This window comes from Populus alba, chromosome 18, assembly GCF_005239225.2.
Source record: "Populus alba chromosome 18, ASM523922v2, whole genome shotgun sequence".
Taxonomy (NCBI): Eukaryota; Viridiplantae; Streptophyta; class Magnoliopsida; order Malpighiales; family Salicaceae; genus Populus; species Populus alba.
The window spans coordinates 67013-94743 of record NC_133301.1 but is presented as its reverse complement, the minus strand read 5'-3'; the positions used below and the strand labels follow the sequence as shown (position 1 = coordinate 94743).

At 36.2% G+C, this 27731-nt stretch overlaps 4 protein-coding genes and 2 pseudogenes across 5 annotated transcripts; 4 read left to right on the top strand and 2 right to left on the bottom strand.

Moving 5' to 3' along the window:
- Window positions 1–315: 315 nt before the first annotated feature.
- LOC118059451 (uncharacterized) lies at window positions 316–4026 on the top strand. Of its 2 annotated transcripts, XM_035072308.2 has the most exons (8): window positions 317–577; window positions 693–1008; window positions 1093–1155; window positions 1340–1379; window positions 1465–1529; window positions 1731–1847; window positions 2820–2948; window positions 3716–4026. In XM_035072308.2, the coding sequence occupies exons 1-8, from the start codon at window positions 492–494 to the stop codon at window positions 3779–3781; spliced, it is 882 nt and encodes a 293-aa protein (XP_034928199.1). In that variant the 5' UTR covers window positions 317–491; the 3' UTR covers window positions 3782–4026. The 2 variants fall into 2 exon arrangements, with proteins under 2 accessions (XP_034928200.1, XP_034928199.1); XM_035072309.2 differs by lacking the exon at window positions 1731–1847 and having other exon boundaries at window positions 316–577.
- A 2903-nt stretch (window positions 4027–6929) lies between these two features.
- On the bottom strand, window positions 6930–9467 carry LOC118059447 (glucan endo-1,3-beta-glucosidase 5). The gene is made up of 2 exons (XM_035072305.2): window positions 8501–9467; window positions 6930–8201 (listed from the first exon to the last, which is right to left on the bottom strand). Exons 1-2 carry the CDS (start codon window positions 8884–8886, stop codon window positions 7079–7081), a joined length of 1509 nt encoding a protein of 502 aa, XP_034928196.1. The 5' UTR covers window positions 8887–9467; the 3' UTR covers window positions 6930–7078.
- A 687-nt stretch (window positions 9468–10154) lies between these two features.
- LOC118059489 (uncharacterized) lies at window positions 10155–14034 on the top strand. Its single transcript, XM_035072380.2, has 2 exons — window positions 10155–10666; window positions 13204–14034. Exon 2 carries the CDS (start codon window positions 13209–13211, stop codon window positions 13926–13928), a length of 720 nt encoding a protein of 239 aa, XP_034928271.1. The 5' UTR covers window positions 10155–10666; window positions 13204–13208; the 3' UTR covers window positions 13929–14034.
- On the top strand, window positions 10673–13193 carry LOC118059488 (uncharacterized; annotated as a pseudogene).
- A 466-nt stretch (window positions 14035–14500) lies between the features above and the next one.
- On the bottom strand, window positions 14501–18662 carry LOC118059509 (uncharacterized; annotated as a pseudogene).
- Window positions 18663–24967: 6305 nt separating this feature from the next.
- LOC118059492 (uncharacterized) lies at window positions 24968–26747 on the top strand. The gene is made up of 4 exons (XM_035072383.2): window positions 24968–25297; window positions 25401–25510; window positions 25610–25824; window positions 26277–26747. The coding sequence occupies exons 2-4, from the start codon at window positions 25421–25423 to the stop codon at window positions 26548–26550; spliced, it is 579 nt and encodes a 192-aa protein (XP_034928274.1). The 5' UTR covers window positions 24968–25297; window positions 25401–25420; the 3' UTR covers window positions 26551–26747.
- Window positions 26748–27731: the final 984 nt, after the last annotated feature.

Sequence of the window (27731 nt, the reverse complement as noted above, 5' to 3'; positions counted from 1 at the left end):
ATCTGTTGATTTATTATTTTAATTTTTATTTATTTTATTTAAAATATTTTATAAATTTTTTTTTTCAATTTTATTCTCACTTTTTAATTTGTAAAATTTATTTTTTATTCTATTAATAAAGTTAAAAATAAAATAAATTATTAATAAATTATTTTACAACTTATTTTTACGATATAATTAAGTATTAAAATATATTTTTTAATATATTTTTTATGATATACTATCAAATATAAAAAAAATTTGATTTTCAATCCTTCAAAATCGACATAAATTTGAATAATTTATTTCCTTCGATCCTGATGGGTGACAAGCTAGCGGTTGAAGTTCTCATCATTTGTTACTAAATCTGTGGTTTTGGCAACTGGGCTGAAGATAGTTCAAAAAAAAAAAAAAAAAATTGAGCTGAAGATTAACTGAATCCCCCGCCCCCCTTTTTTTTCCAATCAGATTGTTCTTGTTCTTAGGCAAGCTTGCAAGCAACGAATACATCTATGGATGATCATGGTCTTTGTCATGGACGGGATCGGGGAGAATCATCATCATCATCATCAATTGAAATCCAAAATCAATGGAGAGAGTATGATGCTAGGCTGCTACTCGTTTGCTTGCTTGAATGCTGTTGTCTCGTTCGTATAGCAGTGATTTATGTGATATATTTGATCGATCGATTGATTACATGTTGTTAAAAGCAGGATTCAAGATTTACTTAAAGAGAGGTTGATAACACAGGATGATTTCCCTTGGAAACTGCCCATACCCAGCAGTAGCGGCAATGTTGCTGTTGAAGAAGAAGAAGAAGGAACGTTATTGAAATATGTGGGTGGGGTTGATGTAAGCTATTCTAAGGAATTAGACTCAGCAGCAGCAGCATCAACGGCAGCATGCGGATGTGGAAGCCTTGTTGTTTTGGATATCACCACTCCCACTCTGCAAGTCGTCTACCAAGATTTCTTTCTCCTCACCAATTTCGATGTCCCTTATATTCCTTCCTTCCTTGCTTTCCGAGAGGTCAGTAGAATCTATTATTATCATTGCGATTCTTTCTTTCCTTCTTTATTTCTCATTGATGATGATGATGATGATGATTTTTAGGCTCCAATACTCTTACAACTTTTACAGAAGATGAAAAACACTGACAATCCATTCTACCCCCAGGTCAGCCAATCCACAATCCTCTTTCTTTTTAATTCCATCCCTCCCCTCCCATCCCCATTATGAATATGATAATATCCTACCATAAATACCTTCCATGCATCATATGAATTGATTCCTACTCTCTTGCGTTGCCTGTTAATTAAGGTTTATCTGAAATTAAGGTTGTCTCTGTTTTATTCAACAGTTACTGCTTGTTGATGGCAATGGTTTGCTTCATCCTCGAGGCAAGTTTCTCTCCCTCTTTTTCCATTGAATCTTCATTTCTTTTTATGCATTGCATTACATATAGCAAATAGCTCTCTTTCACAGGTTTCGGCTTGGCTTGCCATCTTGGTGTTCTGGCTAATATCCCCACCATTGGCATAGGAAAGAATGTAACTAACCTCTTACTACTTCTCAATTACCACTCTTTTATTACCTAATGCTAACTATTGTAGCCACTATTAGTCTTCTAATTAAGTTTCTCGTTGATTTCTTTAGGGTATTCGCAATTCAACTAGCCTTTCTTATTTCATCACTTAACTTGTCCTATCGTTAAGACCTTTTCCCTCTATTTTCTGGTTTGTATGTCTTAGCTGCATCATGTTGATGGTCTCACTCAATCTGGAGTGAGAAAGCTTCTTCAGGCCAAAGATAGCCGTGGTGAAGATTTTATTACTTTGACAGGATCCTCTGGCCCTGTATGGGGAGCGGTAACAGATTTTACTCATCATCTTCTTCTAACTCAGCGTAAAAATTTTATTCTGAGTGATACATTGCACAATTTGATCACAAGCACTTGTGAAATGGCAAGTTGTTAAGGGATCAGTCTACGAGGTCTTGCTGAGATCTTTATCATCTTTCATGTAAAACTCAATGAAGTTAGCTTGGCGAATCCCTCCTCATACCTTTTGTGCCATGTGTACAGATGTTCCAAGGATCAAGCACTCTAATTATTATAATTGAAATTGGTTTTTAAAATCAAAGCTGTAGAAATTTGCAAAGAGCAGTTAAGGGATGATCAAGCTCACATTCTCCCTCATCTTCAATCTGTCCTTGGTGTTTCTCTTGTTTAATTCTTCCTTTCATTTTAGATAGTTTCCCCCTATTACCACTGCAGTATATTACTCTCAGGGAATGTAACAAAGTCCTAAATTAGTACTTCATCCTAGAAGCTGTCTTTTTCAGGGTGTCCATTTTACGAGATTCCTATTTCTGCTTCTTTTGTTATAAATACAAATGCAATAGTAATGTGGTTAGCTTGTAAATACACATGGATTATCTTAGTTATAGTGGTATGGGAAGTTTTTTTTAATTGATGAATTTCTGGTTACTTTTTTCTGCCATGTAGTAGAACTGAAAATGTCCATCCTTCAACATCAAGTTTGACTCTGGATGATTGGATGGTAGAGTGTTTATAGAGGAATTGGTGCATATGTTTTTAAATAAGAACTGCTTTTCATCATGCATCTGCTACCTCATGACCTCAAGCGTTTAAATAGAGTCTATAAACATTTAGTAGGCATCAGCTACCTCAATACAGTGAAAAAAATAAATTAAATAGAGTCTATAAATGCTTTGGTCATATATTTTATTCAGAGCATCATCTTCTCTTCTGCTCCAGAAGTCTTTTTCATGACAATGTTCTTCAAATCTTTATGTCTTTGATTTTTTTTCTTTAACAGGCGATGAGATCAACCAAGGGCTCATGCAAACCCATATATATTTCAGTTGGTCACCGTGTCTCGCTCAATACTGCCATCAAAATTGTGAAAATGATTTGCAAGTATCGTGTGCCAGAGCCTATCCGGCAGGTGAAACCTTATAAATTTTAAAGTTTTGAAAGTGTCACTCACTAGTGGTATTTTCTCCATGAAGGATTTGGTAGTAGTATTCAGACAGAATAGACAATGAACAAACTAATATTTAAGTCAACATTTACCACATCCAGACTAGTTTAACTGTGATTCTGTTGTCTTGCTTTTGCAACTTAATGAAAGGCCAATAAAAATGATGTGAGAGTTCTCCTAACAGTAGTGGGATTAACCTTATTGGTCTTTAGCTATTATATTTGGCTGTGTCTCAAATGAGATAGCTGTTGGATAAAAGCTCTAATGTCCTGTAGATGTTGTCTTGTTCATGGAGAAGCATTCTGTCACAATAGCTAGCTTTTCTATTTAATTCCTTTTGAAGCCTGATGCTAGTTTAGTGATTTGAAACGTCATGTTTAGTGAAGGTAAGCACATGGTTAAATGGGTGGTTAGGAGGAAATCTCATTAAGTGGCCATGAATTGTTTGATGATTTGCTATAATCCGTCTCAAATATGACAGTGCATCTGGTCTCAAACATTACTCTCAAAGGCCCTTATTTATTCGATGGTCATGTTCCATGTTTTACTGAAAGCTGGGAGGTAAAAGAGATTAATGTAAAAGTTGGTGACTATGCGTTTAACCGTAGCTCATAACTTTGAACTGTCAAATGCTTGTGACACTATTCTTTTCATTTCCTTTTTTTGTTTATGCATCCTGTTGGGGGACTTTGCTATTTTATCTGGTCATTACCATATTGCTTTAACTGCAGGCTGATATAAGATCAAGAGACCACCTCCAAAAGAATAGCTGTGGGAATGGTGGAACATTGCAGTAGCTTGAATTTGGTGAGGACTTGTGTTTTTTTTTTTCTTCACTATTTATTGTCATCACTCTTATACTGAGAGGTGATCAAATAACCAGAATTGAGTTTGAATAGATGGCAAGTATGAGGGTAAATGGGCATGGGCACTGTATATTAGCGAAATCTTTGGATAAGATTGATGTGGCTGATTATTTCAACATTACCTCATTGGCTTGTACTTTACTAATAAATCCCAGGGCCATGGTATTTTGAGTTCATTAATGTGATAAGAAATGTTTATTTGGGGAAAATGCACGGAGGAATTGACAGCTTTTGGAGAGGAATTTGTAGGCTATTGTCTGCAGGTCTGGATGGTGGCTATTTTGAGATGCAATGCTGCACTAATTTTTGGTTTTCTTCTTGTTAGTGTTTGATGAGACTATCACTCATGACCATTCGGTTTAGACAATTTTCTCCTATATATATATATATATATATATATATCAGGGAAATTAACGAAGTCCTATAAAAATTAAATACATAGGCTTTTTCAATTTTTTTATATAAAAAAATATTAACAGTAAAAAACTTATACATGAATCTAATTAAATCAATCAAGAACCATATGCTTTAATAAATAATAATAAAAAAACACTAATAATAATTAAATATGTATATGGAAAGGTTGATATGGGAATGTAAAATCAATATATTTGATTGTGTTTAATGATTTTGTTTATTAAAAATATTTTGTTTATTTAATAAAATAATTGTATAAATAGACATACATATAAAATTGATTGAATAAAATCAAAGGAAAAAAAAAATCTTGCAAGGTTGCACTTATTATAATTACCATCAAAAAATATTTTTTTAAAATAAAGTTTAATTATATAAAAAATTAAAAAAATATATAGATGAATTAGAATAATCTCATAAAACACTAAATACAAACCAAATAATTAAAAAATAATAAGTATTTTAAAAAGACTAAATACAAAAAACAAAAAAAATAAAAATAAATTGTATTAATTTAAATATAAATTAAAAATTATTTTAAAAAATACATTTGTATTTTTAAGACAAAAATACAAAACAAAAAAGATAGAGGACGGGCTAGTGCCTAACCTGTCTAGCAAGGGATTGTGCTCCGCCCTAATATTTTTTTTTTAATGTATTGTGACAGATTGACAAATTGTCTGTCCCATTATTTTTTTAGAGAAAAAAAGTTAGATGATGCTTCACGTGCCCAAATTTCAGCCAATATAATGGCTGGAAAAACTGGTTCTATGTTGTTTTTTATTCTAAAACTTATTTTCAACCCAAAACACTTGAAAAAAAACCTAAACTTTCTCGGCAAACTCATAAATGACCTTAAAAAACAACAAAAAAATTAAAATAAAAAAAACCACACAAAAAACCAAAATCAACTCGAAACCAAATTTTTTTTCAAGCTCATATCTAATTTTTTTAGGCAATTTCAAGGCACAAAAACATCTAAGTGAAACTCCTATCACCAAATGAAAACCTTTGACACCAAGATTGACTATTTTGATGGTCGAAATTGGTGGCAACATCATTTTTCTCTCTTTAGCGCAAAAATATGACAACCTCTATTTCTCGCTCTTCTCTCAAATCAGGAACTAAGAAATAACACAAATAAATTTTTATACTAAAATCGAATTGAAAAAACATTGAGGGACCGAATATGTATAGTTTGTAAACTTTTGTGTGAACTTTGAAATCATTACCCATTTAATTGATGTCTTTCAATTTTGTGCTTAATCAATAAATTTGATCTAATTGTCCTTCAATTTGATCAAAAAACGATGCAATTGCGAAAAATAAATATATGAGGATCAAATTGAAAAAAGAAAAATTTTGAATAGTGGGTCTTCAATAAAATGTGAGAGAATGAACAATGAACGTGTGCTTAGTTTTTTTTATGACATCTTTTAGATTTACTTAATAGTTATGTAACCTACTCTATGTTGCGGGCCATATGTTTTTTTTTCAATAAAAAATGGATATACACAAGCTTTTTTTGATGTGTATTTATAGAAAATTAAAACATTCATGCATACATGTAATAAAAATAAATCGACAACTATATTTGTTAATAAATGAAAAAAAAGTCATAAGTAATAACTAAAAATAAAAAACTAAAAAAATCAAGAGATAAATGTAGATTAAGATATTTCATCTCGCATGACGAGATATTTACCCTATTGTGTTTGCTAAATTTGTTTATTAAATAATTTTTTTATTCAATCAAACCTATCCATTACCTAAAAAAACAAAAAAAAAAAAAACCATTACAAGAATCAAAATTAACATGAAATAAAAAATTTACCTGAGCTCTGATATGTTTTTTCACAAGTTTTAAAGGTAAAAAAAAAAAAACATCTAATATGAACTCCCATTATTAATTGGAACCATTTGACATAAATATTAATTGTTTTGATGGTCAAAATTAATGTCAACGATATTTTTTCTCTCTACTGCTAGAACTCGGCAACCTTTATCTCTCATTTCTTAAATTAGGGACTAAAAAAATAAGAAAAATAAACTTTTTATACCAAAATTGAATTGAAAAAAGTATACATGTGCTGAATATGTGCAATGTTTAAAATATGAGGACTAAATTAAATTCTTTGTGTGAACTTTGAAACCATCATCTATTTATGATGTTTTTTCTACTTTGATCCCCTGTGTTTCAATTTTATCCTTATCCAATAAATTTGATCTAATTATTTTTTAATTTGACCTTAAAAAAAAATATAATCACTCAAAAAAAAAAATTAAGGATCAAATCAAAAAACAATTTATATATAAAAAAAAAACAATTTTTAAAACAGTTTTAAATAAAATGTGAGAGAATTTATTTATAATAAAATGTGAGAGAATGCATATTTTAAACACCCCTCGCTTTTTAGTTTTTTACTTAATTATTATTATTATTGCGATAGAAGTCGTCTTTAACAGGGGTGGCTGTTTGATTGACATTCCTGCTACTGCTTCTTTTCAGCATAAGAACGCGAGTAATATTTAAAATTGATTTTCAGAAACACAGAGGACTTATGATTCATGGAGGAGCTGATTCAGAGTTTGGTAGGCATTTGCAGGCTATCTTCATTCATGTTTGGATGCGTGACTCTTCCGAACAGCAGCACGAGACCAGTTGGGAACTATCCTGCTGTGTTCCGATTGTTTAGTACTTGTGCTTAAAGGCTTAAAAGTTACAGGCTCAAATTCTCAATTTATCTCCTTCTCTATACATACCAATCAAGGAAATACAAGTAACAGTCCAATACAATCAGTCCCCAAAAATCACAAAAACGCTGAAAGAAACGCGAAGGCGAAGGCTACAAAACTAGACATTGAAAACCCTCTTCCACCTTCAACACCAGATGTGACTGAGTGACTTTGAATCATGATCCTAAATTTGCAAGTCCCGGTAGATGGATCATTGCTTGTAACAACTGAAAGATTATCCGGGAACCCACAAGCACTCTCAAGCTGATTGTTCTGCTGGTAGTAACTGTTAAATGCGTAGGAGATGTTGCCCTGTGCACTTAGATCTCCACAAGATGTCCCATAGCCCAGACTAGTACAGTCTGCCCTAGCACAAGCATAACTCACACTTGGTGCCACCTGCGGATCGTCAAGGCTTGCTGATGGAGACATAATACACCATTTTTGAGCTAAATAGGTCACACCCCTTGCTGGCACCAGACCATTTGAATTCGTCGTCCCCAGGCTAAGTGCATACTTAGGCTGTCCATCCAAGTAAAACAATCCCCAGTGTCGCTCAAAATTACCAGGTTGAATGCTTTTGGCATCCTCGTCTAAGAGACTAAACAAATAGGCATCCACAGGAGCAGGACGCATTGGGGTTCCCTTACCGGCAATGACATTATTCATAAACCCTTGGTTGAACTGCTGTGCATAGTTCAAGTTTGCATTTTGGTCTCCATCGGTAGGCCATCCAATCTCCCCAATGACTATGGACAAGTTTCCATATCCATTTTTCTGCAAGGCCCATACAAGGGTGTCATGATTCGCATCGAACACATTGTCGTATATTTTTCCACCATCAGTAAAGGAAGACGAACTGCTGTTGTTGAAGAATGCAAAGCCTAGGGGGAAATTAGGATTAGTGTAAAGGCTTATAAAGGGATAGATGTTGACAGTGAAGGGAGCCCCATTGTCGCTCAAGAACTTGACAATCGACAGCATGAGATCTTGGATGTCTGAGCGGAAGTTACCATCGGACGGGAGATTTGTGGGACTCTCATATACATCAGCGTTGAGGGGAACAGTGACTTTCACCCGAGCGTCTAGTCCGGCTTTCGTTAAAGCAGATTGGATATTTTGCAGAGCAGGAAGAGTTGTTCCCAGAAAGCTTCCATTGTATGTTGACAAGAACGGCTCATTTCCAACTGCAACGTACCTTATAAATAGCTCAAAATTACTGGCGAACAAATCCTCCAATACAAGAAATGCTCCACATATAGTGGAACATAAACACCACAAAAGCAGCCAAAGCAAGCTGATATGGTATGATTTGATCCTAGTCATGATCACTCGTTTCTTCTTACTTGACACTTACTTGACACTTACTTGGCTTGTGTAAATCAAGTCAAAACATATTGATCGAGTGCTTCAATATTGAATATTGATCGGCATATAAATCCAAGTCAAAGGAAAAAAAAATTAAGAGGGAAGGGAAGGAAGGGTTTGATGGATTACCTGATGTCTATGCCGCCAGAAGAGATATGGGAAGAGACGTTCTTGGCCACCCAGTTCTCAGCAGCTTGTTCACTATTAGCCAGAGTATAGAGCATATCATTGGGGATGCCCACCATGATTTGAATCCCAGAATTAGCAAAAGCATTTAGAGTAGCTGAATCAGCATCAAATAGCTTAACCTTCTGGAAACCGTTGTCTCTGAGCAAGTTAACCACCGTGGAAGGCGGCAGAGGATGTGTTGCCTGTGTTCCCCAGTTGACTCCAGTACCACTTACGGAACTCAGCAACAGCAGCAGTGGTTGAAGAATATATAGGCAGCACAAGGCTAGACCAAGAGGTTGTTGCCTTTGCCTTGTAGACAGCGCCACTCCTTTGACCAGACCCATGTTGTTACGTATGTAGTTGAGAAATTAAGACAAGATCATGAATTGATCCTATGGATCATAAGAAGAAGAAGACGACGATGACGACTATAATACGTTAGATGGATGGATGGATCAGCAGAGTTAGTTAATTAATTAAGGAGCTAGTTTGTAAGGTGATCAGAGAAGCATCCAAGGCTTGCTACAAAAAGAAAGGAGATAGAAAGAGAGGTGGAGGCAAAGAACGTGATCAGCAAAAATTGCGAAGCTTAAACAAATTAATTGCTCAGGCCTTGATTAAATTATTTTCATATAATAATAATAATAATTTGATGCTGAATAACCAGACAGAGCAGTACTATTATTATATCTGTTTATTTATAGAAAAAAAAGTTTCATTCTAATAATTGTTTTGTTTAATTAATATATATTCGATATAACTTGCATGTAATAATATAGAGTGGGGGGAGACAACCTTACAATAGAGCCTTGTTTTGTTCTTGTTCTAATAAATAAGGAGATTAATTTATTTTAAAATAAGAAGAGGAAGAAGAAGAAGAAGAAGCGTGGTGACTGCTTGCACGATGGACGTTCATTTTGATTCGATTAACTCTAAGCCCTAAAATAGACAAATTAAGAGCAAGTATAAAGTAATTAAAATAAAGTAGTTGGGTGCTGGATGTAACTAGAAAAAATATACAAGACATGGGGACGGTGCACCCACCCTCCTAATTTATGTTATCTGTTTGTTTATATATATATATTGCTAACTCTTCAATCAATCAATCCATCCATCCATTCGGCATGCATGCATGAGTGGTCATCATCATGTTAATAACTTTTTTTTTATTAATATAAATATTCGAATAGTATATATTTTGATTAATTCTTAAAATTAACAATTAAATTTATAATACTTAAATTAATAATTTTTTTAAAAAAATAAATTTAAAATCTAATATATTTCTCAATCAACTTATCATGCTGTGTTAATGAAAATGACTACTTAATAACACTGGAGGGTGCAAGTCCATCGGAGCTCAGTTTAATTACAAAATTAATTAACGGCCCCACTCCGGCGTCAGGATGCTCATTCGAGGGTCATCAGAGATGGGCTGGGCCTTTCCAACCTTAGAAGGTTCAGTCAAAAGCCCAGATTCCATCTTATTGATTGACGGCCTGTTTGTGTCAATAAGTCAAGATGCCATAGGCCCACGTGTTCAAGAGAATCTCACGTCTTGACATCAAAGAATGATATATATAATTAGCCTTTTCTCCCCATCAGTTGAGATTATAAGCTGCTCTGACAATACTTGTTCTATGCTCGGGATTTGAAGGAGGAGTAACAGCATAAGAAGGCGGGTTTATGGGACCAAAAACCAGATTGAATCTGCAACATAAAATATTTATGAGAAAATGTTATGTTAGAGCACTTGAGCAGCAGATACATGTTATCAATGTCTGGGGACTGGTCCGACGCCATGTGGGATGGATCATGAAACGTCCCCGATTCTTTGAACAACCGCACCAAAATGTCATGATGGATGGAACTGTACCGGTATAAAAACAAATACACGGTATATTTACAGTAACCCTCCCCTGCTCCATCGTTCTCCCCTCAAAATCTCCTGCTGTGTCAAGTTTCCACCCACCATCTCTGGTCTCTGCCCTCTCTGCTCTCGGTGAAAACCCAAACGCAGCCACCCAAGCCCTAAAACAGCGACCTCTCCTCTCCCTTCCACCAGCCCCTCTCCTCTTCTTCCATCTCCAGCACTCCCCTGCTTGCAGCGGCAGTCTCTCCTCGGTATGTTTCTTATTTTATTTTATTTTTACATGCTGATTTTAACTTGTTAAGTTTACAGACTTGTGTTTAGGCAACCTAAATGAAGAGAAAAAACAAGTTAACTTGATTGCTTTAGAAGAGAACAACATGAAATTAAATCCGGGATTTGCAGTAGATGAATAATGATTTTTTTTTTTAATTTTTATATAAACATTTAATACCTTTAATTTAAAGAAATTAAATCTAGGATTTACAGTAGACTAATTTAACATCTTTATATAAAATATTTATTAAGGTGGAATAGTTAAAACCCTATGGTGAAATTATATCTATAATTTAAAGAAATTAAATCCGTGATTTGATTTTATTTTGGTTTTGTGCACTATGGTTTCCCCTGACAAAACCCAAGCTAAAACCCTATGTTGTTGAGAAGAAGAAAGTACCCAAGTATTGACAGAGTTACTAGCCAGAGCATGTGATTTCTCCACATACCTATTATTAGGAATTTTGTTATTTGTTTGAGGTTTTCTGTAATTTTTTTTTAGTACAAATAAATGGCTTAGACTTTAGTAATTTGCTTATAAAACTTGGTGTAAAATATTAAAAATCGCAGGAATTTGTGTGTGGTGGTACATCATATCCAAAGCTTCAATCTTGATCTTTATAGACTGTTTTTTGTCCATTTTTTAAAGCTTGAATGAGGTTGGTAGAGAACAAACAAATATCCGATGTAAATGAATAATCCCGTGGTTAAGGAAACAAAATGTGCACCAATAATATTAATCTATCAGGATATACTTTTGATGGTGGTTACATTGAGGCTAGGCCTGAGCCGAGCATGTCTTTATAGCTGCTGTTGCACACTGATTTTCTCTTCTTCAATGCCATTTTTAACAACAATAAAACCAAAAAACCCCCTCGTTTTTAAGCCACCTAATTATTTAGTTACTTCATCAGACCTTACAAAATGGCATGGTTGGGCAAAACCCTTGCCTCCTCTGTTGGGTCGTCTTTTGTGGAGTCTGATAATGGCCCTGACTCCACTCTCTTGTGTAAGGAGCTTAGTTGGCTTCTTGAGGACTCACTTGAAAACAGCCCCTACTCATCTCGTGCTTGTCCTTTTCCAAGTATAAATATGATACTAGCGGTAAAAATGAGAATATCATTATATGGATAGGTTTGGATGATCTTTACCAATTGTGGAAGCAGAGGATTGAAGAGAGGAGGCCTTTCCAGTAGTAGGGTGTGAGCACTGGAGGGACTTGGTGTTGAGTGTGCAAGAAGGGGTCTTGATTCTGAGGTCAGAGACAGAATTGATTGTTGATCTAGTAAGTGATGCGGTTTCCAACAATGAAAAATTGGGACAGGGGTTGTTGACAGATGTGGGTACAGGTAGTGATGCTATTGCTATAGGTATTAGAAAAATTTTGGGGAGTTATGGGAGATTATTGCCACAGATTTAAGCCCAGTTGCAGTGTCGGTGGCAACCCTTAATGTGCAAAGGTATGGGCCTTCAGGATGTGATTGACTAAGGCAAGAATCTTGGTTTGAGCCCTTAAAGGATGTTGAAGTACAAATTGTAGGTATTGTGAGAAATCCACCATGCATACCAAGTGACAATATTTCTGGACTACAAGCTGACGATGGTATACATGAACCAAGACTCGGATTAGATGGTGGTGCTAGTGGCATGGATTATCTTCTTCATCTTTACAATATTGCCGCTGCAATGTTGAAACCTGGTGGGTTTTTTTGCTTTTGCAAGTAGCAGGGAGAAGCAATGTGAGTTTCTTGTCGATTGCATGCAAAATGACATATCGCAGGAAGCTTTTGTAATCTGAACATTGTATCTGATTTTGCTGGTATTAAAAGACTTGTGACTGGGTTCCTGCCAATATGTAACATAATTGCAAATGTCCCTTTACCAGCCATCAAGAAAGATGCAAGACAAGTTGTGTCACAGTTTAACTAAATATAGTAATATCTACGAAATCATGGTACCATCCCTATCAGTGGCCCTTTGTCATATCATTGATGACATGAATATGTTGAGTTTTAAAACCTTAAAACTTATTTTGCTAGTTTAGTGTGAATGCACAAATCTTATGAGATACTTTTGCAAGTAGAGTTGCCATACCTTATCTCTCTCAAAAGTTATGGTTGTTTCTGTCTCTCTGTTTATTGCTTTCTGAGTGTTTGATCCATTACAAAACATATGAAGGAATACCGACTCAGAAACTAATCTTTTGTCTCAACTGTTTTGGCTTTTTATAAAATCTGAAATTCTGCTCAGAGCTGTACTGCTTCTTAGGAGGTGTGAATCTTTTGTTTTTCTTGTGCTGCTGGTAGTGTTTTAATCGTTTTAGTTTCAAATTTGTTTTAACACTTACTCAGCCACCAAAACGAGCATTGTGTACAGAGATACATGATGTCTTTCATATCTTTGACCTTGACACAAAATTGGCACTTCAAGTGCTTCATGCTTTAGAATCCTGTTAAAAAACTATTTCTGTTCTGATATATCATACATAACATATTCATCTTTGATGTTCTCTCAGGAGGAATGAGCCGTTTACAAGGACCTTCATCCCTTAAGAGGAAACGGCCAGAAGTGAATTCTCCAGCTCAATCTCTTACTGAACATGAGCGTCTCCTCTATGATGTGATCCGAAGCAAACAAGATATTGGAATCTGGACTAGAGACATGAAAAAAGAAGCCAAACTTCCGGATAATGTGGTAAATAAGTCTCTCAAGGCTCTGCAGGTAAAAAAACTGATAAAAGAAGTGGTGAACATCCAAAACAAGGGGAGGAAACATTTCATGGCAACAGAGTTTGAACCCTCAAAGGAAATCAGTGGAGGGGCATGGTATCTTGAAGGGAGCCTTGATACAGAGTTTATTGAGTCACTGAAGCAGTTATGTAAACGCCAAATAGAAAGGAGGGGGGTTGCCACTTTGGAGGAAGTTACAGACTCGATCAATAGTTATCCAGCCTTCAATGTTGACGTGACAAAACAGCAAATTGAAGAGATCCTGAGGACTTTGATTTTGGACAATGTAATCATGGAGGTGAAGAGTAATGGAATGGGTGAGTTTGCTTCAATTCCTTTTGGAGAGGTTTGCTATAAATACATTAGCAAGGTAGGCCTTGGAGGGGAACCAAAGGCAGGGGCATTAGCTTCCATCCCGTGTGGAGTTTGTCCACGGATAAGTCAGTGTACACCTGATGGCATTATCTCTCCAAAGACTTGTGTCTACTACCAGAAGTGGTTGGATTTTTAATTTCCAAGTATACTTTTCTTAAAGGATTTCTCTTCGTTTTACATTATAGATGTCGAAAACGAACCATATTGCCATTTATATATAGCATAGTTTGGCATTTTTATTATTGCTCTTTGAAGTCCCCTATTGCTGTTCTATTCTGCAATGTTATTAAGCATCTTCATTCTTAATGTCCAGTGGTGGCTCAGTTTCAACTTTGGGGCATCGTAATATTTTGTGAAGCTCTTCAGGAAGAACAGTTCATGGTCTGCTAATACATGTAACTAACTTCGGTTGCAATTCTATTGTTGCTTGAGTTATAACGTGATTTCATTGGAAAAATGAATTTAGCTGCTTTTTTATTTCTTCTATTGTTATTACCGATCATTTTGAAAACACAAGCCAATCCGTGTGTTTTTAAAAAATTAAATTTGTTTTTGTTAATTTATTTTTGTTAATTTATTTTTTAATATTTTGGATCGTTTTGACAAGCTAAATAATTTTTTAAAAATAAAAAAAATATTATTTTAATATATTTCAGTATAAAAAATATTTTAAAAAATAATTACAACCACACTTCTAAATAGGTTAACATGTCTAAACATCCTCCATTATGAAAGTCATATTTACGATGATTTGTGCATGATTTACAATGATAGCTGCAAATTTCTTTCTTTCTCATATTTGTTAGATTCTGATTGGAGTATTTTGACAATTTGGAGTCATGAAATAAGTGAATGGCAGCCGAACTTAGGGCACTATGCACAGGCATTTTGTTCTCACGTGGCCTCATGTCCAAAGCTAATTATGATGGTTGTTCAATTGCTTTCCTATGTTCCTAGCCTTCCTGCATAAATTGCGTAAACTGGAAAATGCATTACAGAATGGACAAAAGTAGTTGGTCAATCTTTGGATGCTAAATTAGGTATTGCATTTAAGAAGTTGCTGGTTGTTGACTTGGAGGTTGCACTCTAGTTTCCATGGACCATCGCACAAAATCAGCCTTATTAAGGGCGTATTGCACCCCATCCTAAAGGTTTCCTGGTTAGGTATCATCTCATCAGTTTTGTGCCAAAATTCAAAACAATGCCATAGGTGTTCAAGAGAATCTCATGATGAGAATATAAGCTGCTCTGATAAGAACTCTTGTTCAATCCTTGAAATTTTACATGGAATTTGAAGAAGGAATAACAACAGAAGCACAAATAAAAGATCCAAAATCTTTCTACAGTACATCATTAGCTGTAATTTAGCTACATTCATTACTATCTTTACTGCTCCTGTCATTTTTTCTCTCTTTAATCAAGTATTATTCCCGTCTTCTTTACAACAATTTAGAATTCATATAGATCGGAGAGTCAAATATCTAGTCCATCATTGTGGTCTGCATAGCTTATTAGGTATACCAAGGAGCAAATAAACTATGATTAGACCTCTGGTATTTACTACATATTACGAATCCAATTTAAAGCATTGCAATCCTAGCATTATTGACATTACTTCTACATTAGAAAAGAATGGACCATTGGAAGAATGACCGACAATTTCTCTGAAATAAAAAAGAGAAATCTAAAAGTATAACCTAAGATTATTTTACATTACAGGATCAAAGAATTAGGGGTTATACAAGGCAGCAACAATTATCACTACCAAATGTTGAATTCAGAAGTTACGATTCACCGAATTAGCGTGTCCTTTTTTATGGGATTTTTTACATCTTGATCATCAAACACAACGACCAACAGAGTAAAACACTTACCTCAGAGAACGCTTTCACCTCCATCATCATCACTCCCAACACCATTATCATGAAAATTGGAAGAGCTGCTGGCATTAGTTTGTACATCTTGGAGCCGATAAATAGCATCTCTTACATCCAAAACTAGGGCATTTTTTGCAGCTCTAACCACATCTATTTTCTGAACATTGATCTCTCCCCTATTCTCTTTTCCTGCAACAGATTTTCCTGCCCGTGCTAGTGCTGCTTTTCTCTTAGCTTCTCTGCAGTGTAATTGGTCAATATATTTCTCATGTAAAGCCTTGTTTTTCACCTGCTTCAGTACTGGGGGACTTACAATATCTATCCCACATGAACTCAATCTCAAAAGGGGCCTTCTATGGTCAGAAGAACTATCATGGAGTTTGTGAAGAAAACCCAGTTTTTCTTGTGAATGCTCTGGGGTTGAAATTTCAACAGCCAGCTTAGAATCTTGCATAGATGAATTCTGTTTGGGTTCAAGAATGGAGAACAAGTCTGCTTCATAATCTCGGTTCACTTGATTCTGCTTTTGCAATAACTCTCTAACATTTTTATGTGCAAGATGACTCTTCTGCTTACAACTCAATCTTTTATTCTTTGGGCCAGAGGGATTAAGCAGTTTACTAACAGAGATTGAAAAACATTCAAGCGGTGATGAGTTTATTCTCTTAGCCCTTGATCGCGGGAAGGTTTGGGGTAGAGTCATGTGGTCAGAGTTAACTTTGTCAAAATAATCCTGTGCAGACTTTCCAGGAACCTGCAATTAATTTCATGCACATGTTAATATAAAGCTCACAGTTGGTGCTCTTTTAAGAGAAGCTTATAGATAGAAACTGCCTTCCACATATAAAAGGACACAAAATTACCACTCCCAATTCAATAAAAGACAAGACTACCCTTTGACATGGGATATAAGAAAGCCCACAGTTAACCTTTAGGAACAACCAACGACAGTGCCTGGGCATTGCTGGGGGGCACATTCTGCCAGCTGATAAAACAAACAACATAGTTGCCTGCATTTGGATACAATGACCTTCACTTTTAAAGTGGTAAATGCGATCATGTGGAGTCAGGAGGAAATAGGCTATCTGACTCCAGATGGTGTATGAAGATAAAAAATATTTTACAGATCATCAACTACACGCAATATCTGAAAATTATATTAACAAAATATTGCAAGCAACGAATGCATCACTGTGCTTTATAACAATTGAATACTGACTAATTCTTGCAGTGAAAGAATGTCATTCTTTAATTTTCACTTGCGTGATTATACAAAAGGTAACGGTGTGTAGAAAAGCTGATGCAAAGCTCTGAAAGCAGCTGTTGATATTATGATTGGCTATGCAGCATGACACGAGTTAAAGATTTTATTAATTGTGAAGTATAATAAGTAGCCACAGTTTATTCATTGAGTTCAGAAAAAAAAAAATTCTAGAAATTATTATATGACTAAATATTATTTTGAACAAAAGATAGAAGAAAACAAATGACCTAGTCTCGAAATTTCTCAAATGAAGCTCTTTAGTACCGATCACTTGGAGAATTTTCAGCTAGTCTAAGCTCATATGGGCAATAGCAGATGCTGCCGACTTCAATAGATACCATAGAGGCAGTGGAGCTTACCAAATGAAAATATATAAGGGAACAGAGTTCTGAAATTTTTACTGATAGCCATATAGTTCAGCTAGTGGCAACAAAGTCAGAAAGATTTCTATCCAAAATTGATTTAATTTTGATAGCTAAAGTAGAGTGAGAAATATAAGAATAAAGATTAAACCATGAAATTGTTTAAATCCAAGCCAGGTAAATCACCCATACCTGCACTTATTTTTTGCAATAATAGAATCAATACATTAGCATAATGCACTGTAATGTTATAACACAGAAAACATACAAATTTATATTCTCTATAATGGTTTGTCTCTGGTTTTCCTACTTTAAATCATAAACCAATCTCTTTTCCATTGGCTGTTAAGAATAGATTAAAGCACATACCATCATCATTTTAATCCCAGGGATATTGTGATTGATGTATGAAATAAAAAAGTACGTGAAGATTGAAGCATGCAAACTATACTCTCACTGCCTAGAATGACAGTAATTTGAACTCAAAATTGCAAGAGTTCTTTCACAGGAAACCTCAAGAGAAAAATTTGCACTTTTTTTTTTTCATGCTACGGTTTTCTAGAAACCTAAGCTTCCAAGTTATGCTAGTGCCAAAGCATCTTAAATATGCATAATATACATAGTACCATCCCATCTAAAGTAACCATCTTGTAATTCAAATTGTATTTTTTAAGGAAACAATGATATCATATGATTAAACACAGTAAAGGAAGGGTAAAAGAATATCAGCAGAAGCAGAAAATAGCAAAAGAGAAAAGAAAAGAAAATTACCAGCTTAGAAACCCTTCTTCCAGAAATTAGGGATAGGCTTGGCTGTAAAGAAAGCTCTTTGCAAAGCCATTTCCTGATCCTTTGTCCACCCTTCAACAGCCCGTTTATTAGCTCCCTCTGCTCTCTCTCTTTTCCTATTATTATTATCAGCAGTAGCAATCTCTAGTTTCTTGGTTTCACAGATACCAACAACACTCACTCTTGCTTCGGATGCTTTAAGTCCAATAATAACACCCCTCCTATTACTGGTTTCCACTTCACCTTTTACTTTATTCGAAGACGAAACCCCGTCATCATTAGACTTGCAATTACTAGTCTTGTTGTTGAAAAGTTGGTTTGTATTTGGGTCCTGCAACAGAGATCGCCTAGGAGTTGAAACCTCACGGACACCGACCACATTGTTACGAAAGAAAGGGAATTTTGCGGACCTAGAGCCAGAGCCAGAATGGGAAATGCCACAAACTAGGGATCTTTTTCCAGCGGGGTTCTGTTTTTGTGGGGAAAGGAAATCATTGTGAATTTTTTCAGCCAGATTTTTTGAGTTTCTTGTATGTATTGGCATGGTGAGGGAGTGAGTTTTTGTTAATTTGAATTTGAGCGATTGTTAAAGAACGAGGAGGAGGATGTAATGTTGCTAAAAGAAAAAGGATGATTAGTAATCTTTTTCATTTTACAGCTACAATCAGTTATTTCATTTTACAGCTATAGGTAGTTATGCTTTCCTTTATTGTTATAACAAAATCTGTTACCCATGCTACTGTGCGTGGGCACAAATTCCTTCTGCATGGGAAAGGCTAATGAGTCAGCCTTGATACCTGTATATATATTCCTTCTGCTTCTTCATTGTAAATTAACGAGACAATCAATATAGAAAGCTTGGACTGCAGATTAAGCAGCCAAAACGTTTTGTTCTTTATTTCCTTTCTTTCTTTTTGGTTTTCAGCCTCTGTAACCTTCAGCATTTCTTTCATGGTATCAGAGCTTCGGTTCTTTAACTAAAAATGGAAAAAGATGCTGAAAACCAACAAATACCACCATTCACTACAAAATCAACCTCACGTTTCCATAACCTCTCTGACCCAAACAATCCATATCGACTTGATCATGGAGATACGTCAGTTCTTGGTTTGGTAACTGATCCCTTAACCACAGAAAACTATGTTACTTGGGCAAGAGCCATGAAGAGAGCCCTTAGAGCCAAGAACAAACTTGGTTTTGTTGATGACAGTATCACAAAACCTTCAGACCCCAATGATCCCCTTCTAGAAGCGTGGGAAAGATGCAATGACATGATTGTTTCATGGATTCATAATTCTGTAAGTCCTTCAGTAAAGTCTTCTTTCATTCTTGTTGATAATGCCTATGAGATTTGGAATGAACTCTGTGAGAGACTTACCCAGCAAAATGGTCCACGAATATTTCAACTTAAAGGAGCTCTAGCCAACTTAAATCAGGGAAATGATTTAGTCAGTGTTTATTATGGGAAGCTTAAAACAATTTGGGATGAATTAACCTTACATTGTCCCATGCCAGAGTGTTCCTGTGGACAGATGAAAATGTTGATTGATCGATACCAACAAGATTGTGTAATCCAGTTTCTCATGGGTCTAAACGATACATATTCTAATGTGAGAGATCAGATCATGTTGATGGATCCCATACCACAAGTCAGCAAAGTTTTTTCTCTTATTCAACAACAGGAGAAACAACACCAAATGTTATCTCATACGTCTGCTCCTGAGTCAATGGCTTTTCTTGCCAAAAACACCTCCACAACCTTCAGGTCATTTAACAGACCCTACTGTCCACATTGCAAGATTCAAGGACATCTCTTAGAAGACTGTTTTAAGGCAGGAAATGCTACACCGCCTACTTGCAGCCATTGCCATATGAGTGGACATTTAGCAGAAAAATGTTACAAGTTGATAGGCTATCCTCCTGGTCATAAATTACATAATAAGGGAAGACGGCCAAACATGCATACCAGACAATCCAACGTCACTATAGCTGAAGATCTACCTCAGACTCAAGTTGACAAGATGAATTTGATCTCACATCAGTATCAAAAAATATTGCAGTTGCTTCATGAAAAACAAAGTCCAGCTGCCACACCTTCTCCAATGGCCAACTTTACGAGTCTACCATCAATGTCTGGTATCACAACTTGCTTCTCTGCTTACTCTCATAAATCTTTTGATATCAATAATGTTCCTTGGATCATAGACACAGGAGCTACAGATCATATGATCTGCAGCACCATATTTTTTACAGCAATAACAGCTACTGTGTCCTATAATGTTGAACTTCCAAATGGCCAAGAAGTTCCAGTCACACACATAGGAACAGTCAAACTCTCCACATTGATCACTTTTGAGAATGTTTTGTGTGTTCCTTCTTTTACTTTCAACCTTCTTTCGGCTCCAACATTAACCAGAAATGTTTCTTGTTTTTTTGTCTTCCTTTCCACTGCTTGTTTTCTGCAGGACCTCATGTCATGGACGACGATTGGATTGGGTGAAATGAAGCATGGTCTCTACCATCTTAAGCATGTTGAAGTATCTCCAGATGCCTTGATGTGCAAACTATCCAAGTATTTTGACAATCACCATCTGCATTCTGTTTATACCACATTAAACACTCATCCTTTTGATCTATGGCATTATCGCCTTGGCCATATCTTCAATTCCAGATTACAGTTAATTAAAGATCCTGTTGTAATCAAAACTCCACGTTCTACTATTAATACAGCTCCTTGTTCAATTTGTCCATTAGCAAAACAGCATAAACTCCCCTTTAATCTCAGCCTGCATCAATCTTCTTCCAATTTTGAACTTATACATTGTGATCTATGAGGACCATGTTCTGTTGAAGCTTATGACGGGAGTAAATACTTCTTAACCATTGTTGATGACTTGTCTCGTAGTACCTGGGTCTATTTGCTCAGCCATAAGTCAGACACACGTAAATTTATAGAATCCTTTTGCAATCTTATTCACACTCAATTTGGAGCTAAAGTTAAGTATCTAAGAAGTGACAATGGGGCCGAATTCCACATGCAAGATTTTTTCCATACAAATGGCATCATTCACCAAAGAACCTGTGTAGAAACTCCCCAGCAGAATGGCATAGTTGAAAGAAAACATCAACATATCCTAAATATCGCTAGAGCTCTTAGATTCCAAGCTGGTTTACCTCTTGAGTTCTGGAATGATTGTGTCCTCACTGCCACATACATTATCAACCGTATTCCTACTCCTCTAATACACAATCAAACACCTTATGAGGTAGTTTTTCACACTAGTCCCACATATCACCACCTACGGGTCTTTGGCTGCCTTTGCTTTGCAACTACTATAGGTCAGGGCAGAAAGAAATTTGATTCTCGGGCTAGAAAGTGTGTTTTTCTTGGTTATCCTTTTGGGGTCAAAGGCTATAAATTGATAGATTTGGAAACACGTGAAATTCTTTTATCTAGAGATGTGGTTTTTCACGAACAAATTTTTCCTTTCAACCTACCTATTCCCAACTCTCTCCATTCTGATACTCTGCCTCCTCTTACTTCACCTCAGTTTTCTGTTCCTAGTTCTTTTTCCATTTTAGAACCTTTTCCAAATTCTATTCCTGACACTTCTCCTTCACCTTCCACTTCCACAAACTTATCTTCAACCCCAACTATTTCACCTGACTCACAATCCTTAGATATTGATTCCTCTTCACCTCCCATTTCACACACTTCTCCATCTCACCTTCCTGTTCGCAAATCTGATAGACCGAAACAGGCTCCCAAATACTTGCAGGATTTTCATTGTCAACTGGCTTCCTTCAATTCATCCAATCCAATCCAAGACACCACAACTGAGGCTCCTTCAGGTAACACAGTTCCTTTGAGTAAATATCTTGCATACAGTAAATTCTCCTTACCTTTTCAAGCATTCTCTGCTTCAATTTCTTCTCACACCGAGCCACAAACCTATGCTCAAGCTATTAATGATCCTCATTGGTGCATGGCCATGAAAGATGAATTGAAAGCTCTGGAGGATAACCAAACATGGATCATGACTGATCTGCCTATTGGCAAGAGACCTATTGCCTGCAAATATGTCTATAAAATCAAATACAATTCTGATGGCAGCATTGAAAGGTATAAGGCAAGGTTAGTGGCCAAGGGTTACACTCAAGAAGAAGGTATTGACTATCACGAAACTTTCTCTCCTGTTGCTAAACTTGTTACAGTACGTTGCCTCCTCGCCATAGCAGCTGTGAAAGGTTGGGGCTTGTATCAGTTTGATGTCAACAACGCCTTCCTTCATGGCGATTTACAGGAAGAAATCTACATGAAACGTCCTCCTGGATACACTCATGGTCATCCTCATCAAGTTTGTAGATTGCTTAAAAGTCTTTACGGGTTAAAGCAGGCCTCACGCCAATGGTACTCAAAATTTTCTACCTCTCTACTTCAGTTCGGTTTTTATCAGTCCAAGGCAGATTATAGTTTGTTCATCAAGCAAGATAGTCGATCATTTACAGTCTTACTAGTATATGTCGATGATATTATTGTTGCCAGTAACTCTCCTGCTGTTGTTAAAGATCTTAAAGTCTTTTTCAACAAGCAATTCAAAATCAAAGACTTGGGCCAATTACGGTATTTTCTAGGACTTGAAATTGCCCGCAATTCACAAGGCATATAGATTTGTAAAAGAAAATATGCTTTAGATATTCTTGCTGACTTTGGCACTCTCGGGTCTCAACCTTCTAAGCTTCCTATGGATCAGAACTTGAAGCTCAGTAAAGAGGAGGGCAATCCTATATCTAATGCTACATATTACAGGCAGCTGGTTGGAAAACTTCTATTCTTAACCATCACGAGGCCAGACATTTCTTATAGTGTCCAAATTCTCAGCCAGTTCATGGATCATCCTACTGATTTTCACTTAGCTGCAGCTTTCAAAATCCTGAAATACATCAAAGGGGCTCCAGGCCAGGGTCTTTTCTTTTCTTCAGCAAATAATCTGGATATCACAACATATTGTGATTCCGATTGGGCATCTTGTCCTGATACTAGACGTTCTGTGTCTGGTTTCTGCATCTTCCTTGGTTCCTCTTTAATCTCTTGGAAATCCAAGAAGCAATCTGTGGTCTCTCGCTCGTCAGCAGAAGCTGAGTATCGTGCCATGGCCATCACTAGCTCTGAAATTACTTGGCTGCGTTTCCTTCTAACAGACCTTCATATTTCTCATCCTCACCCCGCTGTGCTGCATTGTGACAACCAAGCTGCATTACACATTGCTTCGAATCCTGTTTTTCATGAACGCACCAAGCATATTGAGTTAGATTGTCACCTTATTCGTGACAACATCCAAGCCGGTGTCCTCCAAACTGCCTATGTGTCTACAAAATGTCAACTGGCAGATGTGTTTACAAAAGCCTTACCTGCATATCTATTATCTTCTCATATGTCCAAGATGGGCATTGTCAACTACTATGCTCCATCTTGCGGGGGGCTGTTAAAGAACGAGGAGGAGGATGTAATGTTGCTAAAAGAAAAAGGATGATTAGTAATCTTTTTCATTTTACAGCTACAATCAGTTATTTCATTTTACAGCTATAGGTAGTTATGCTTTCCTTTATTGTTATAACAAAATCTGTTACCCATGCTACTGTGCGTGGGCACAAATTCCTTCTGCATGGGAAAGGCTAATGAGTCAGCCTTGATACCTGTATATATATTCCTTCTGCTTCTTCATTGTAAATTAACGAGACAATCAATATAGAAAGCTTGGACTGCAGATTAAGCAGCCAAAACGTTTTGTTCTTTATTTCCTTTCTTTCTTTTTGGTTTTCAGCCTCTGTAACCTTCAGCATTTCTTTCAGCGATCGAAGAAAGACAAGGAAAGGAGAAGTCCTCTAGTTATAACTTGCAGGGGGAAAGAAACAGACACTGGCGGCGGCGGCAGCCCACGGCGTTGAGTCCTGGGCCTTGTTTGAAAGACAGGTCCATAGTTTTGATTGGATTTGATTATAGCTAAGCTAAGCCAGCTCTCCTCAAGTTTCACAGCCCTTGCCTTGCCGTCCAATTCAATCAATCAATTATTAATTAATACACACACCAGAGAGTCAAACAAAAAGAAAAAGAAAAGTCAGCGAAAGATTCAGTGAATCTCTCTCTCTCACCTCACGTTCTGACAGCTTTGATTTGTTGATAAGAGTGAAAGATCCTTTCTATGGAATGGAATCTCTTTTTTTTTTTTTTTTTTTTCTTTATATGGAAACTATAAATAGAGAGGAAACAATCCTATTAGAAGATAGGGTATAAAAATAAAATACAGCACCACCAACTGTAATTAATTGCACATCGACGTGATCATGTATTAGATGCATCCCTGTATGATCGGGCGAGCGTCTGTGTGTGTCTCATAATAATGATTCTATTCAAATGACAGCTAGCTAGGAAATTAAGGAAACTCCTCCGCCCAGTAGATGATGGTAGGGAAATATTATATATATATATTATATATATATATATATATATATATATATATAACATTAAATTGGAAAATCGAATCCTTCCTTGGTAAGTAATCTTATAACATTGCATTTAATCTGAACAATTGGATCCAATAACAACTTGGGGTTTTTAACAGCTATATATGTGATGATGACGTGTTTAACTAGCAAAGGGCTGCAATGCATTTTAGATGCTAAGGACCGCTTGATCAAATTACCAAGTATAAGGAAGACAGGGTTGAGTTTGCAAAATATTTACAATATGGTTTAATGTGTCGATTTGATACAAGGATAGGTCCTCACAAATACATTATTGTTTTTTTTTTTTTTTTTTAAAAAAATATAAAGCTTAAAAGAATTAGGTGGAGGAGATTAGGTGTAAATAGAAGAGCTAGTAAAGAAAAGAGAAAAGGAAGGAGATATTGAAGGCAGGAATTGAGGATCCGGGGAGAGAGAGAGAGAGACAACACAGACTTGTGTCATTTACCATATATATATATATATATATATATATATATAAATCTGCTTCACATTTATTTCTTTCCTAACCAAAGACGCAGAATTCATTCATAGGGAAGAAGAGGAGTTAGGGAGCGAGAGAACTCTCATCTATCGCCACCCTTTTAAAGGATAAGAAGAATCAATTTCTTATTCCTGTATTTTAATAAGAGATCCCCCTCTCCCCCTCTCCCCCTCTCTCTCTTCGGATCTTTTCAGTACTTAATAGGTAAGACAAAACTGTTTCTTCTTCTTCTTCTTTGATGATGATGCTTGCTTCTGTGGAATTAAATTGTTTCATCATTCCCGTCTTCTATGCATAAATAAATCAGGTATAAAACATCAACAGATAATGGCTGTTACAATGAAGCATATGGCGCTCGCAATCACGGCTCTTGGAGTGATCTCTTTCCTTTTAGGCGTTGTCGCCGAAAATAAGAAGGTACTCTACTATATTCTATATTATTATGTGTTTGTTACATGTAATTTTCTGATTAAATTTGGTTGAGTTTTTTTATTTTTCATGGAAATAATTTTGTAGCCTTCTGCTGGAACTGCAATAACCGGAAAGGGTGTTGTGATTTGCAAGTATCCATCCGATCCTACTGTAGCCTTGGGCTTTCTCTCTGTTGGATTTCTCTTAGCAGCTTCCGTTGTTGGTTACTTGTCTCTCTTTTATCCTTACAAAGGAAAACGTGTCCCCAACTCTGCCTTGTTTCAGAGCACCAGTTTCACCATCTTCTTCAACGTTGCTTTGTAAGTCTTTCTTTTAAGAACTTGCTTCCTCTGTTGGGTTTGCCCTTTTCTATTGCATTCAACAGGTGTAATCAAACTCATGCTGTGCTCGTCTTCCATCTTTATTGACCCATCCCAATTAATCATTAAGCGTTAACATGGAGCCTGTATTGTCCTTGGAGGGTTACACAATTGAAATTCACAACAATTAAACCAACTATTTCGACAATCTAAGCGTGGATCTGCTCGCAAGTAAAATGCATGTTTCCTGCGTTGCATCTCTCAACTTGATTAGATTTTTATAGGCTTAGACTCATGCCAGTAGATTGTTTTCTACGCTTCTTTATTTATTCCGTGGCAAATGTCTATCCTTTTGTGCCGTGAACTTAATTCACCAAATTAAAATTTTGAAATTGTGTCGATCCCTTTGATAATTTTCTCTGAAATGACGGGTCTTGTGAAACTTGAAACAGGTTTACAGCAGGACTGGCAGCAGCTTTGATATTGTGGCCAACAATTCAAGAGCACTCTCACTTGAGCCGCACCGTTCATCACGATCCTGACTATCAATGCCCCACTGCCAAGACTGGCCTCCTTGGTGGCGGTGCTTTTGTTTCTCTCGATTCAGCCCTTTTCTGGCTAGTCGCACTCATGTTAGCGGACAATGCTCGTGAGGACTTCTTTGATGAAACGGAGAAGGATGTCAAGGGGGAACTTAATTATGAGGTGCTTGAAGGCTCTGCGTAAAGCCTTTTGAGTCCTGGAATTCTCTCTTTGGTCTTACACATTTCCATGTCACATAAATAATTCTCAGTTAGCACTACCTGGAAGCCACACTAACATGGAATTCCTAATTGTAAATATGATGTATCTTTTGGATTTCAATTCTACGCTTTTCTCTGTTGGAGTTTGGACCAAGTATCAGAAATGTTTTTTTTTTTCCAGCTCCTTGTTAATTATTAGCTCCTAAATTATTTGTTGTCTGTGATTGTGACGTTGCATAAGTGTCAGCTGCCATCCAATTTAATGGTTATGTTTTGCAATCATACTGTGATATTTGGTGAAACCATGCATGGGGTTACCTGGAATGTTAATTTTAGACGATGATATTATCATGAATCCGAAGGCAGCAAAACTTTGCTGGGGGACCCTGGGATATAGCATCTCTTGCTGGTGAGACAACAATATGCAAATCATGCATACTTGACCACTTTTTAAGCAACGAAGGGATGCTTGTTGAAAATATTTTTAATGTTTAGTCTGTTGGAGTGGAAATACGGGAGTATTGTTACGTTTGGACTCTAGATGGATGAAAGAGGCAATTAATTTCTGAAGTAACCAAGAATAAACTGAAATATTAATTAATTAATTCATCCATCTATCTATTAAGAATATGAACGTATATACTGAAATTAACCAATTGTTTTACGGGTATTTTAAACTAAGAAGATCAGTGCACAACTCAAGGAAGGAAAGTGAAAATCATAAGATGAAAGCGTGCACAACTCAAGGAAGGAAAGTGAAAATCATAAGATGAAAGCGTGAACTCGGTTGGGCCTGAGTCCAACAAAGCCCCCACACTCGGTTGGATTGAGGCCCAACCGAGACTTACATTTGGTTGGCAACGACCCAACCAAGACTCAACAAGCTAATGAGATTCAACTCTCGGTTGGGCCAAGGCCCAATCAAGTTCTCCTTCTCTTCTCTTTTTTTAATTTCCCCTCTCCTTTTAATGTCTTTTTATTATTACAAGCTACAAACCTATTACAATTCTACATGGAGAGATAACAACGAAATAGGGTTGCCACCTTGAAAAGCTAAAAGATTTTTTCTAGATACTATATAGATATTTTTATGTTTTTTGAGATATAAAATGTCAGGTTTTAGTAAGAGAATGGAGACTCTTTTAAAAAAAGACACAGAAAAAA